The sequence below is a fragment of the Meles meles genome, chromosome 1 (assembly GCF_922984935.1).
Source record: "Meles meles chromosome 1, mMelMel3.1 paternal haplotype, whole genome shotgun sequence".
NCBI lineage: Eukaryota > Metazoa > Chordata > Mammalia > Carnivora > Mustelidae > Meles > Meles meles.
This window is the reverse complement of record NC_060066.1, coordinates 10,804,732-10,820,128: the sequence shown is the minus strand read 5'-3', so window position 1 is coordinate 10,820,128 and position 15,397 is coordinate 10,804,732. Positions and strand designations below refer to the sequence as shown.

At 42.0% G+C, this 15,397-nt stretch overlaps 1 protein-coding gene across 1 annotated transcript in view; it reads right to left on the bottom strand.

Moving 5' to 3' along the window:
• The window catches only part of ADCY8 (adenylate cyclase 8), a 221,859-nt gene that overhangs the window by 96,592 nt on the left and 109,870 nt on the right, over positions 1-15,397 (bottom strand). Inside the window, exons 6-7 of the mRNA XM_045978186.1 lie at positions 11,614-11,772; positions 5,430-5,700 (exon numbers count right to left, since the gene is read on the bottom strand). Coding sequence (XP_045834142.1) covers positions 5,430-5,700; positions 11,614-11,772 — 430 coding nt within the window. The remainder of the gene's footprint in view (positions 1-5,429; positions 5,701-11,613; positions 11,773-15,397) is intronic.

Genomic DNA, 15,397 nt, shown 5'->3' with positions numbered 1-15,397 from the left:
ACCCTGTAAGCTTGGTACAGAAATTAAATGGGAAGGATAAGAACAACACTCCCAACATGGCACCCGACCCCAGACTCTTGATCTTGTTAGCGTTAACAATGCTGTGGATATTTAGCTATACCCCCAGCAATGAAGCACACTCACGTTCTGCTTTGTCGTGTGGAATACCGAAATTCTACCTAGGATTTTGGTCTTCACAGAGCTGGCACTATTTTCATGGTAACAATGATGATCAAAGTCAGTCTATGGTGTTGAAATGACTAATATATACAATGAAGTAGAAATGTATACTTTTCTCCAGGTGATTCTTCTAAACACCTTGAGGAGTAATAGCAAAGTGTCAGGATTGGGATGTCATGGTGAATGTGAAGGAGATGGATGGACAGGGCTGAGGATTTCAAAATATATGAGGGACAGACCCCATCACTGAGAATCTGAGAGAGCAGGTGCACCTCCCCTGGCCTATCTCTTGTCATAAAAATCAAGTTAATGACCTCACACAATACTTTTTACAGTGACATGAAAGCTTCACTCCTTGGTATCCTCTTATAAATTGTAAGTCTAAGATTCAGCCTCTCCCTGATAAGTCCATTGTTGCCCCCAGAATCCATTCTCCAGAAGGCAGCTGAAGTGATCTCCTACAAATCTCAATCTGATCATGTCCCTGCCCTGCTTAAAATCTTTCTATCATTTCCGTTGGAATAAAATCTAAAACCAGCAGCCATGTTGCACTTGCTCCTGTCTCTGCTCCTGTCTCCTTTAACTTCATCTCATACCCCTTTCTTCCCTGCTTGTGAGGTTCTATCCATGTGGGCCTTATTGCTTTTTCTAACACACCAAACCTTTTCCTACCTCAGGGTCTTTGCACTAGCTGTTTTCTCTGTCTGCAAAGCTCTTTTTCTGGTTATTTGCATCTATAGTCCTCTCAGGACTCAAATAGAATCTTCAGAGACCTCCATAATCCTTCTGCAGTAATTCTATCCACCTCCTATTCATGGATCTCTACTTCCTTTGTAGAACTTACATGTTTTAGTTCATTGTCTGCATACCCCATTCTCTTAAAAGGCAAACTCCTGGAAGATAGGGAGCAATTAAGTCTGCTTACTACTGGACCCCAGGATCTAGAACATAGAGTGCCCACTAAATAATGAAATGAGTAAGAGCTCAAGCCCACAAACAGATTTTTAGATACAGCATGCAACCAACAGGGAAATGCGATCTTTAATGTGAGAACCATTTTCCTAGGTCTTCAATTCACATCTCATGTTTTGTCTTTATTCTGAGAGAGCCAATGACCTTGTTGATGACTCACCCAATCATCTCACCTTGAAGTTTCTGGACACCCTCCCCTAAATGTCAACATTTTAATTTTTGGTCTATTTCAATGACCTACTTCTGATATTACAATCTCAACTTTCAATAGTCCACCTGGGATTTAAACTTCTTGGCTTTCTATTTTTCTAACTTTCATTCCACCCATAGGCTCAGAGCATAGGAAGCTTCATTGGTAACTGATACTTGGCTTCAGGAAGCCAAGACACCAAATCAATGAGCAGAACACCTATGCCATGTGAAGAGTTAGGGATGCAAAGTGTAAATGCTCAGCATGTCCAAGCACAACCCAGATACCAGGAACCAGAGAACTGAACCAGCAAGTTTAACACAAATGGATACAGATATAGGGGCAGGGAAGGTTCAGGACATCAAAATCAAGAGATTATCTACAGGCATAGACAAGGACTGGAAGATTCATACAAGGGTCCAAGAGAAGTCTTAGTGACTTCTCTTGCTCTTCCAAACCACTGATAGATTCCTGAAATGGGCATTGGGATGGCCAGAGAGATTGCATTGGAGTTATTCTTGAAAATCCAGAACTCTATGGATTTTCGTGACAATCTGGCTTCTTTTTTTTTTTTTTTAAAGATTTTATTCATTTATTTGACAGCGCGCACGCGAGAGAGATCACAAGTAGGCAGAGAGGCAGGCAGAGAGAGAGAGAGAGGGAAGCAGGCTCCCCGCCGAGCAGAGAGCCCGATGCGGGACTCGATCCCAGGACCCCGAGATCATGACCCGAGCTGAAGGCAGCGGCCCAACCCACTGAGCCACCCAGGCGCCCCGACAATCTGGCTTCTTACTTCTCATCAAACCTGTCTCCTGCCAGTGATGTTTTTCAGTCTAATTCCAATTTGTAGTTTTTAGTCTTCATCTTACTGGGCCTTCTGGTTATAGTTGACATCGTTGATCACCCCTTCCTTCTCAGAATGCTCTGTTCTCTAGGCTTCCATGACATCACATTACCTAATTCTCTCCTGATCATTCAGATTGTGTCCTGTCTGATTCCCATCACGGGATCCTTACTCTCTTTCACCTCTCATCTGGTGCCTCTGAGTATCTGCTCTGTGCCTTCTTATTGGTTTATGTTATATATTCCCTACAGTGATCTCTGCCATTCTCATACCTTCAATGATCATGCAAATCCTGATGACTACCAGATTGCTCTCTTGCACTGTTCTTTCACACCAGAGCTTTAGAAGTGTGTGTCCAGTAGCCTTCTGGAGATCTTTCTCTGATCCATCCCAGGCACCTCAATCTCCACATGTCCCCAGCTGACTGTTTCCCTCCCAGTCTCCTACCATTCCAGTAGGGCCTATTTTAAAGGGCAGTTCTCTCATTGACCCAGTCACTGAAGAAAGAAACCTGGAGGTCAAACTTGACTGGTTCCTCTCCCTTGCCACCTTTCGTATCATTTTATTCATTCATTCATTCATTCATTCATACATTCAACAAACTTTATTCAAGCCCTTCTATTTAGCAGGTAGTGTTCTAACTGCAGGCTAAACAGTGGGTAAGTGAAATACGTAATTTCTGTCTGCATGATGCATAAAAACCACTCTGACTTCACCTCTAAAGTGTCTTTTTCCTCTGTATCCCCTTCTCTTTTATTCCTAGCAGTACTTGGCATATAATAGATGCTCAATTAATCTTTATCAAATGAATGACTGAATACGTGCTAATGTAACTATCTGAACATCTGTTGTCTGCATAGCACAGATTAGGGCTCAGCATACCGAAGTCATTAACACCATTTCTAAGCACACATTATGAATTAATAGATGTCAAAACATCTGGCCAATTTAGCTGGAAACCACCCAACCCCAGTGAAGCATTAGTATGTTTCATCTGTGTTATGTAAACACTCAGATGGTCTGGGCTGTCTGTGGAACTGACTGGGGGTCTGGCGGAGTTCGGGTTCAGCCAAACCACTGCTGATCTCTTCCAGATGCAAGTCTTATCTCTGAATCACACACACAACTCACTGACTTCTAGAGCTAAGCCTAAGTACAAACTCTGAGAGCTTGTGGGCATTTCCATCGATTCAGTCATTTCCGCTTGGTAATTTGTGAATATCAATACAATTCACTGGCTTGTAGGTCTGATGGCATCAAAATGAATTGAGATTATGCACACTGAACATGGCACAGATGGGTTATATCCAGGCAGAACTCAGGCATCACAAGAAATGCATGGTATGGTTAAACACCGAGTTAATAATCTTTGACTGATAATGGCATATCATCCCAACTATTTCATGACACCAGCAAATATCTTTAGGAAATCCTCAAAGACAATATTTCCACTCTTCCTATCCAATTTTGCCAGATGGCTCAATCATGAAATAAAACCAAGCATCTTTACCTTTTTCTTCTTGGTGCTCAACAATTAGTGGCAAGGTTAGGTACAACTGAGAGGAGAAAAATTAGGAATTTTCCCAATTTCTGCATCAGCTTAAATAGGAAATTTTTTTTTCAAATGGAAAGAGCAAAAAGGAAAAACAGAAACACTAAAACCAAGAAAGAGAATTTTATGCAGTTACTGAGGTATCCCGTGTGAGGCACACATCTCCTCTCAATAACCAGCATTCAGGCTTGAGCTACAACAAGCAGAGGGAGCAGGGAGGACACTGTCGGCTGGTCATGCATCCACGGCAGCAAGTGCAGAAGACTGTTATTTTATATAACATCAAACTGCACCATGCATACCAATCCAAGGATGGAAAGAAGTAGACACTGAACTCAGTGATGACTTGCATGGACATATAATTTGGGGGCAAATTAAACACTCACAAAAAACAACTGAAGACCTAAACGTAAGACTCTTACAAGGCATATGGGCTTAGCTGGACCTACACCCTTCCCCACTGGAATTTGATTCATGGATTGTTCATAGCTTCTTTGCACAGAACTGGAAAGAAACAGGTTAACTTGGTTTTGGGGCACCCCACATCCATCTTTCAAAAGCAGAAGAAAGAGGGAAAGCTTTCTACCATTTTAACCTGCTCCATTTTAAATGCTTTTAAGCAGATAGATTTGTCTTATCGGTGAGTTGATGAGAAACTTGTAGGTCTGTGGATGAGGACAATTAACCCATTTATGCCCTCATAAAGCTGCGGACACTCTTCACACTGCTTTCAGCTTTTGCTTGGCTCAGGAGACTGTCAGAAACTATTTGAAAGTCTTATATACTGGCTTCTGTTTGTTCCTTTTAAAAGGTATGGTGGAATTACACCATGAATTTGCATGAATTTGACTCTCTGTACTTAGCGTAAAGGATTAAAAGTAAACTCTTAGGTGAGCAGGTGATTTTGCCCATGCTCTGGACAAGCACGCTGGGGACAAGAGCATCTCTGAATCCCTCTGGTTTTCTCCCTGATCAGCCTCACCTCTCCAGTGCATCTTGGACTCTGAGCATCTCACTGGATTTAGTGTGACGTTGGGATTTGGAAAAAAAAATTAAAAATAACTTGATTATTGATGATTTATACCTATGTATTGACTCTGTAGCCCTATCCCTCATTTAAGATGCAAATCCACACTAAATAGGAATAGAACTATATTTGTGGGGGCTTTGAAATTGCCGGGTCCTCCTAAAGTGCTCACACTCACCCTTGGTCTCTCTTGGTGCTGCTTTTATATTCCCAGATCAACAGTGCCCTCCTGGTTTTAAATTTCAGAGGGTAACTCAGAACTTCTGGCCTGCCAGCTCCCTAAGAAATGGTTTTCATGGACTTGGCCTTCTACCTTTGTTGCTTCTTTAATCATGTCATGTTCTCCAACATGAGTAATTTTGTGGGGTGGGGGTGGGGCAGGGATTATAATCCACCTTCACATGATGTTTATTTTCAGCTAGATTTGAGAGAGAGAGAGAGGGAATGGGGAGGGGGTGCTGAGAACCCTCTGATATTTCTTGCATTTCCTGAGAATGCATACCTAGATTAATTCTGTCCTGAAGAGAGACGTTTAATCATTTGCAATTACGGTGCTCAGCAGAGAAAAGGTTAAAGATGAATCGGTTTTCTCTGAGGCCTCTGGACGGGGGGTGCACTCGAGCATGCATTCTTGGCTAACCAGAAGAAGGAAGCCAGGACTTACGTTCTGTTTCCCCACTATGTTATCAAAGGGCAGTTCGGGGCTCCACGATCCTTCTGTGAATGTCGCCCCACTGTTTCTCCTGTCTGAGGAGCTCACCGATTCCTTGACAATGTCTTCGGGCAATGACAGCAGACTCTCCTCAGGCTGCTTAATCAAGTAGGTCTCTATATTATGCTTCCTCAAGAATTCGTTTCTCTCTTTACCATGACCCTCTTCCACATTATAGTCACCGTTGAGGCAGTCCAGCGTGGCTTTGGAAATGTGAATCCTCCTGTGTGCACAAAGCATAGGTCATTATACATTCCCGAGATGGCCTGCAAAGGCCATTGCTGTTTGTCATCCTGTGCAAAACCAACATCAGGGCTACACATGGGTACTGTGAAGACAATACTGTCAAGGACAATATGCACTCCCCTGAAAAAGCAGAAAGAATGAAAGAAAACAGAAGTACAGATGTAAATCAATGAGCAGCGCATCACTGACTTCACCCCGAGGGACACTGCAGCCTCTGATAAAATCCAGCATTGCTGGGCCATACCAAAGCACCTCTTTGGGCTTTTGTGACTCTCTGCCTGATCCCAGCAACCTTCAAGAATTGGTGACTTTTTGGTGTTGTTGATTGGATTGGAAAAACAAGCTCCATAAATGTTTCTGAACCCAAAATCAATTATTGTACAAATCACCGTGCAACCATGGCAGTTCCCTTAGCATTTCAGGACTTTTCTCATCATTTTCATTTTCATATATTTGTGCCTGGATTCTTCAACTTTTCTATAATCTTCTTAAAAACAAAGGCAGGTCTTATGAGTTCAGGTTTTATGCACGGAGGGTCCTTTGGGAAAATGACTCTAAGATGTAATTTCTTCTAGAAGATATTATGGCAAAGAGAAGGGAACAGAGCTGTGAACACAGGTAGGCAGGTGGCTGCCTAGGCTCACTCACAGGGTAAGTGACTCATTCCTGCATCATCATTGCATCACAGCTCATGATCCAAGTTGTATCGTTGTTGCTTTTGTTTTAGCAAAACGACAGATGACATCAAGAGCCTTAAGGTTCAGACTTGAATTGTGGAAACTTCGTATGGTAAATTCTTTGGGGAAGAGTTTTTCTGTCCTCTTAAGTCTAATTCAACCAGATTATTTATTGTAGCTGTATTGTGGTCTGGGTAGATTAGTATGATGATGATGAGCATGGGCTGTTGAGCCACATTGCCTGGATTGAAATCCTACCATTACCACTTGCTAGCTGAGCGATCTTGGGCAAGCTACTTAAACTTTCAGTAAGACTGTTTTCTCACCATGAATATGGGAAAATAAAAGTACCTATCTCTTAGGATCATTGTATTCCAAAGTTGATTTGTGTAAAGTAGTCAAGATTACTTTAGTGTGCATGGTACACTGAACATACTATAAAAGAACATGCTTACATGATTAGGAATATTCACAAAAATGCCACTGTGATATTACTGTTTTCTATTCCATGCCTCCTCAAGGCTTATAGGATACAGCCTAAGCCCTGGAGAAGGCCTCTCTACTCTGGGCTTTACCACTTCAAAGCTCATTCTCTGATGCTCTTACCCTCCTATACCCAATGTTTTCTCCTGCTAACCAAGTTATTGGCATTTCTTTAAAGTCAAGGTACCATCTCATGCCTATTAAACTCAGAACAAGCTACGCTCTCTGCCTAGAATGCTCACCCCACATTTTCTACAGGACATTCTCCGACTCCCCAATTCAGCTCAAAGTCTTTTCCCTTAGGCTGACTTTATTGCTCCTCTGAATGAATGGATGGATGAATAAGGGAGATGCTTCATTTTTTGCTTGGCTTTTGTAATCATAGAGGAAGTATATCCAAGGAAACAATAAAATTATTTAAAAGGAGCATTTCCAAATGAATTTTACTTTTAGTACTATCTCTATTTCCCTGTCACCCTTTTTACCCATCCTGCTAAGCTCCTGCTTACAGAGAATTACTCACTGCAAAGGACACAGAAAGAAATTTCTAAAATGCATTTTTGTAAAAAATGCATTTCTGGTCACATAGCATGCATTCTCTATGTTTTCCAAATAAGTATCATCATACATAGTCATTGATTTCAAGGGCAAGATATTAAAAATAAGAGCATGCGAAACATGTTTTGAGCTTCCTTGAGAAATGTGAGAAATGTGTGTAAGTGCAAATTATTCTGTGATGAATTTTGTTAACACCTGGGAACTCAGTCATGTTAACCTAGGGAAATGGAAAAGTCATTGACCTTCATGAAATGGATGCTCCAGTCTTCTTTCTCAGATCAAGTTTAGAGCTGGGGGCTAGAAAGCTGTCTTTTCCTCCCAGGCAAAACAATACTCTTGGAAGGGTTTTGTTAAGTCCGATGGCTGATTTTCTCTTAAAATAATTAAGTTAAATATACCAATCTCATTTGATATTTTATCTGGGTTCTACATTTTATTATTCTGCTGTCTGTGTTTAGGGAGACTAATATTTGCATATACTAAATCAATATTGTGTTTTCCGCAGTGGAAGACATCCTCACTTTTATTTATTGCTGATTGTTCTGCTGAAGTTCTAATCAATATACACTTAAATGTTTTGATAGAAACCGGGCTTCAGATGTTCGTTTTCATCTTTGCTAGTGCCTTGAGCTCGGGAGCGAAGCATGTGCAGTTGACAGTGTGGTAATTACATTTCCCCTGAAAGAAATGAATACGTCCTCAGACAATATTTTCATATATGGAATGTCAGGTCAACATCTTCTGGTAATTTCAAATGCCAGTATATAATAATAACAGTTATGATAGGAAATAAGATGTAATAATTGGGTGACACTTATTTTGCATAAACGTTATTTTTTAGCCAAAGGCATTACTAGATAGCTTGGTTCTGTGGATCATCTCATATAATTTCCATTCTTCCCAACAACTCTTGGGGATAGGCATTTCTTCACCTCCTTTTGCAGATGGTGAGATTGACCCAGAGATAATGAGTAAGTAACTGGCCTGGGGCTCTATCAGTGGCAGATGATGGTGCAGGATTGAGACAAGGACTTGCATTTTCAGAGTCTTCTCAAGACCCTATAGCTGTATCATATGGCCACCATGACAGCCACGACCATAGTGACTATGTCCTGAGCACAGGACAAGGTACTTTATATGCATTATCTCACTTAACAAAAGCTCAGGAACAGTGGTCCTCAAAGTGTGGTACCAAGGCCAACAGCATCAATATCACCTGCGACCTTATTAGGAAGACCTATTCTGAGATCCTCTCCAGACATATGGATCAGAAACCCTGAAGGTGGGGCCCAATTACCCATGGTTTAACAAGCCCTCAGGTGATTCAGATGCATGCCAAAATTTGAGAAGCTCTGCTTATTTGGGGGCACGTGGCCAGGGAAAGGATTTTCATCCAATTCTGCATGACCTCAGGGTCAAGGTATTAAACTTGCATATGCCATAGTGGCATAATGGTTAGTATCTCTCTCTTCTGTTCTAGGCATCGTGTTAGCCCCAGGGACACAGTGAGGGCCCGGAGAGTCACAATAAGAAGATAGCCACGAGCAAGCTGGATACATTAGAGAGTATAGTGATTTAACAGCGATGCATAGTGAGGCACTTACAAGCTGTTTTTATGTGACATCTTTCATTTCTTTGAGCTTCAAGTTCCTTATGAACATAAGAAAGCTAAGACTGGTACACCTCCTTCAGTGCTCTTTGCTTTACTGCATTTTGCAGATATTCCATCTTTTCCAGTTGAAGGTCTGGGGTGACCCTCCATTGAACAAATTCATCAGCCTCATTTCTCCAACAGCATCTCCTCAAGTCGGGTCTCTGTGTCACATTTTGGTAATTCTCACGATATTTCAATCAGTTTCATTATGATTGGATTTGTGATGCTGATCTGTGATCACTGATTAGGACTTTCTGAAAGCTCTGATGATGGTTTACATTTTTTAGCAATAAAATATTTTAAAACTAAGGAATGCACTTTGTTTTTTAAGACATAATGGTACTGCACACTAAGAGACTATAGTAGAGTGCAAACATAGCTTTGATAGGCACCAGAAAACCAAAATATTCATTTGACTCATTTTATTGCAATATTAGCTTTATTGTGGGAGGCTGGAACTGAACCCACAATATCTGTAAGGTATGTCTGTATTTACCATGTGGAGTGTCATTAGATAGAATGATGTAACATACTGATGGTAGTTAGCTGACTTGTGAGTGTGTGGCAGGTACCCAGTACATGTTTGGAATTGGGAGCTAATTATTACTGAAAGGGAAAGTAAACTGGGTTTATTCCTACATGACTTGATGGACAGGAAAAGGAAGTAGAAATTTGAAAAGCAAATAAAACGTAGGTATTTCAAACCATGGAGAATTTGGAGACATGGAGAATTTGGAGACGTGTCTTGGCTTTACTGCATTTCTGCACAGAAAGGCACGTCCTATACCTCAGCAGACCTAAGTAATGTACATAAGACTGGATACTTTGTAATTACTATCTTCTTGGAAGCCAAGTTTTTGAGGTCAGTAGCATTCTTAGCTCAATTTTACAGTGAAGAAACCAGGCAAGGAGATTCAGAAACGTACCCTAGCCTCTATCACAGGTAAGTAGTAAATCCGTTCAAATACCTCACCAAATTTAAACTCAGCCATTCTTGTGTTCCTTGGTGTGGTGAGGACATTAGGTACACTGGCCTCCAGAAGTCATAGCATTATGTCACATACCCTCAAAGCTGTGTTCTGAGGTTTGCAAAGGGAATTTACTGAGCATACGGCAACTCTTCATGCAACAACACATTTAAGACACAGAACATAGGTGGATTAGGAGTCTGGTTTGTTGGAATATAACAGGCAGTTATTTGTAGGAAAATCCGGAGAATGTAAGGACTTAAGAAACCCAGTGGTGACATGTTAGGGTTATCTTATTCTAAGTCTGCATGGCAAGGAGTGGTGACCATTAAAGACAGTGATGCCTCCCTTAAAAGGATGGCAATGTGCCCACGGACATCACTGCATGGTTTACAAAGTGCTTCACACCCACTGCCCAACATAGCCTCAGACAATATCCGTGAGGTGAACTGTGCCCATTTGGCAGATGGGAAAAACCCTCATGCAGAAGGGGCATAAAATCACAAGGTATGATATCATTATTACCACCTCTCTTTTTGTAGTGAGGAAAGTGAGACTCAGAGAAGTTAAGTATTGGCCTGAGGTCATATAGACATCGCAACAAAACCCAAATCTGTGCTAAAATCACATGCCAGGTGCTAAACATGTTTTACATGACTTGCTTAGGTAATAGAGCTTAGTATGGGGCAGAGTGGAAATCCTAGTTTCTCTGATACCACCTTCTACAGTTTATTTCCCATGATACTATGTTACCTGATATTAAATATAATTAGCAAGGAATGACGGCAGACTCCAGAGAACTCTGTGACTCCATAGGTAGGGTTGGGGATGAGGCATGGGGAAAGGAATATGCATACATGTTCTGTCTGTCTTAGCTTTCTGTCTGCCCCTTGGTCTGTCTATCACTCTATACCATCTATCTACCTTCTATTATTTATCATCTGTTAGAGAGAGAGTATATGCAAGAACTCAGTACAACCTACTGGTTCACATGTACCCAAAATCTTATTAGGCCCAGTCTGCATAAGCAGAATCTCACTACAACTTTTAAGGGTTCAGTGAACCCTTCCAGGCCACTGGTAACACTAGAGAGTCGATACCGATTGGTCTTGCCAGCCAAATTCAGAGAGCTGAGATCTCTGAATTTCATACAGAAGATCAGGAGGTCTTAACCCTGACTGCCCATGAGAATTGCTTTAAGAAGTTATAGACTCTGCATAGATTCTGCTTTATATGAACTGGCACAGGTCTGGACACCATTGATTTCAAAATATTCCTCTGCTGATTCCAATAGAGGTCAAGTCTGGAAACCAATGTTTTGCAGGGCTGGGTTCTGAATACCTGCCTGCTGTCCCACCATCCTCACTGCCTGTGATGAATTTCACTAGACTTTTGAGGCCAATATTTGTATAATGTTTTAATGTCTTGTATCCTCCCGAACAACTGCTTCTATAGACGGATGCCTCTGAATTCTGCACACAGGAAACCAACCGTCACAAAGTGAGCAAATGACGAGAGTTAAACAAGAAGAGGGCTTTGCTTTGACTTACCCGGGGATTCCTCCAGATTCAAGTTTGTTCGCGATGTCCACATCCCAGGACCAGACATCAAACTGCCACTTCCGCAGGCCTAGCACTCCACACAGAACTGAGCCTGAGTGGATTCCAATCCGCATGTCCACATCATGCTTCGTTCTTGACCTCACATACCTGTTGACACAGGAGAATGGAGACACATGCATAAGGCGAGAGTGAGTACTCCTGGCTTTGGTAGCAGCCCCCTTCTTCCCAGCTCCATAAGTTCAGCTCCATCCTGTTCATATGCAACCTCTTCCATGAAGCCTTCTTAGATTTTTCTGGTAATGGGAAAAAAAAATTTCTTACTCTCCTGAACTCACCTACTCTTCTATCTGAAATTTTAAGTGCTCTTGTCACCCTTCTCCCCAATCCTGCTCATGCTGTACAACCTGTCCCAGAGAATGGCATCAACATCTTTCTCTGCCCACTACTGCATAAACCTGGGATCGGCTATAGATTCAGCCCTCCATGGCATACACCATTTCCAAGCCAAGTATTTTCATTTTCACTCTGTTTCCTTCTCTCTCCACCGACACTCCAGTTCAGCAGGCTTCAGTCCAGGGTCCCTGCCCTAATACGAACTTCTTCCAGCTCATGCTCTGCCAGTTTATCACAAACACAAATGTGACATTGTCACTCCATCACTCCCTCATTGACGACTCCTTGCTGACCTCCTACCCAGAGGGCAGTGGACGGTGGAGCAGAGTGCTTGTGTCTCAGGGCTAAATGGGTCCATCCATGGCATGAAGGAAGAAAGTGTTAGACCCTCCCTTTATAGCTCTTTAAAAACCTTTACCTAAATTTGATATATGGGTTTCTCACATTGACTTCACAGTGTCCATGCCAGATTGTAAGCAGGGAGGAAGCCTCTTGAGGAAAGAAAGGACTTTTACTGTTGGAAGGTTTCTGCAGGCACCCACAACCTTTCGTCACTTTCAAAGCAGTTCAAACAATTTTAGTTTGAGTTAAATGATGTCATTTTCATAGAAAGAAATTCAAATGGTAGAATATAATATGGTCAACCCTTGAAACCACATCTGGAGCTTCATGCCTTGCTGATAGTTGGGCTTAAAAACATGACCTCCCTGCGCTGCCCACCTCCAGCCTTTATTTGAGAGACTAAATGAGTGAATGATTCCATGTACAAAACTGAATCTTTGTCTTCAATGCTCCTCACAAGTGGGAAGATAACACAAAGTTAGTTAAATAAGAATGTAAAATTGCAGTGGGTTGAAAATATAAAAATATTGAAATAGACCAGACACTAGGAAGGCAGTCATGAGAAGATGTTTGTGGCTAAAGAAAGAGTTCTTGTCCCTGGTGCAGATTCCATTTTCTGGGCCAATGTTTTAACTTTAACTTTTACGTTAAAATTACATAGTATCCTTCATCCACCAGTGAAGCGGATGGTAGAAGGCATGTGGAAAACCTGAACAAGGCAAGAGGAGGGACAGCCTCCAACAGTGAAAGGAGCACTTCAGCTCTGACACAGTCACCCAGTGTGTGTGTGGGGGGGGGGGCAGGTTGTTGGGAGAGGTCGTCTGTGATGTTGGCCAGCTGGGTCAAGTACCACAATACCAAGCACATGGCAGGATTGTATTTTTCTGTCGATTTCATGTTTTTTTTTGGCCAACAAAATGTGAACAGAAGTGACATGTGTGATTTGCTTCTGGGCAGAAGCTTTAAGAGCCTGAGCAATCACACAATCTATTTTTTTCCTTTTCCTTCTATGTTAATTGTCACTCAAGGACACTTGGGAGGAAACTTGAAAACTGGGGCTCTTGAATGAGGATGCTGTCTAGTGGTACATTGCCACTCCCCCCAACCCTACCACAGGGACAGAAAATGTGAGTGAAAAAGAAATCTTTGGTGTTTTAAGCCACTGAGATTTGGGAGGATGTTTGTTACTTCGGCATAACTAGGACTGTGCTGACTGGTACAATCATCAGTCCCAATCTACCTTCTTCCCATTGCCCCTGCAGTGTAGGGCTCAATGTGAACTCTAGCACCAAACTACCTGGATTTATATCTTGCTCTGCCACTGCCCAGCTGTATGACCTTGAACCAACTACTTAGCCCCCATCCATAAAATGGGAATAATAATAGCACTGTCAGGAATAAGTGATTGGATAAATGTGGAGTTGAGAAAGTGTCTGGCACAGGCAAAGGATGACTTGGTTGCTCATCACATACAAGGGAACTGCAGCCCGGAAGCAAAAGGAAATAAAACTTGTCACATAGCTGGTAAGTGGGATTCTAGGACCAAAGTGGGGCTGTTGAGTCTTTACCCCCTCACCCCCACTGCAACATATGATGCATGATCTATGGCATGTGATTCTGGGCAAATGGCTTGGTCTGACCCCGAGTTTCAAGAGCTATAAAATAAAACTCTAGCAGATTGCTTCATTCACGGGGACTTTGTGAGCCCCAAAGGAGGTAATGGATGTTAAAATGCTTTGCCAACTAATTGTGAGGGACTATTGAACGGCACACTGTGCTCCTGCCATTAGGTAATTAACAAGATACAGGGAATGCATTGGAACCTCTTAATGAAAAGGCATTTAGATTTTTTAAAAATTTTCTTCTACAAGGCAAACATCATTATAAGACAAAATTTCCTTATTGTACTTCCCCCTCCTTTCTTTTTGTTATGTCTGGGATTTGACCTAAGTGAAAGATAGGAATAAACAGTATAAAGTAATGAATGATCTGCAGGTATTGCTCATCCTTGGAAAGACGACCCAGTGGTTGCACCGACCTACAAACACACACCATGTGTTTCAAGATAAGCTCCTGTGGGGAGTACCTGTGAGCGTCCTTGAAGCTAAAATGAGGGAATTCTGCTCTGCCTTACAAGTCTTCTTCATTTCTGCCAAGGCAGAGCCCCAGGGATGCTTTGCTGTGCCTCATCAGCCACAAATAAAGAGAATATGGCTAGAGATCCTTGCATTGTACCCTCTCTTTCCTCCCCACAAACTCTGAGCCTCTGGAAGGCAGGGGTACTTACTATCTTTGATTTCCACTTTCCCAGACCGTAGCACAGCGCTGAGCACATAGGTATAGCCAGTGCTCAAAGGTATTTACTTAATTAATGGACAAGGCTCAAAGGCTTTCTTGCTCTATGGCTCCATGTTGTCCCAGGATGCTTCTGAGAATCCCAGGAAACCACAGGGGTATCTTTGAACCTGCCGCATCTTCCCCCTTCAAATAAGGCAGCTTTGCTCTCATCTGTTTTTCATGGCAGGGTTCCAGCTAAGATTTTTTTTAAAGTAAAGAATGCCTTAATTATTATTAGTTTTTGCAGCTGTATGTCAAGCTGGGGACCAAAAACATAACAGTCAACCTGCAAAATAACTGAAGGTGTCTTTTTTTTTTCCATTAGAACCATTAAAGAGGAGAGTGCTTGGTATATGGTAAAACATGAAAACCCTGGGAATTTGTCTTTTGATTTCAATGCTTCAAACGGTTCCTTTTTAGCCAATTAATCAATCTGTAGAAAGTGCTGGAGGAATGAAAGGAAGCATAATCTAGTAGCCATCATTGATCTGTTAATCAGACTCTCTGTACTGATGAATGAATGGATGAATAAAAAGACCAACTTCAGGGGCACCTGGGTGGTTTAGTCAGTTAAGCGTCTGAGTCTTGATTTCAGCTCAGACCATGATCTTCAGGGTCGTGAGACTGAGCCCCATGTGGGGCTCTCCCCTGAGTGTGGAGCCTGCTTAATATGCTCTCTCCCCCTCTCTGCCCAAACTCC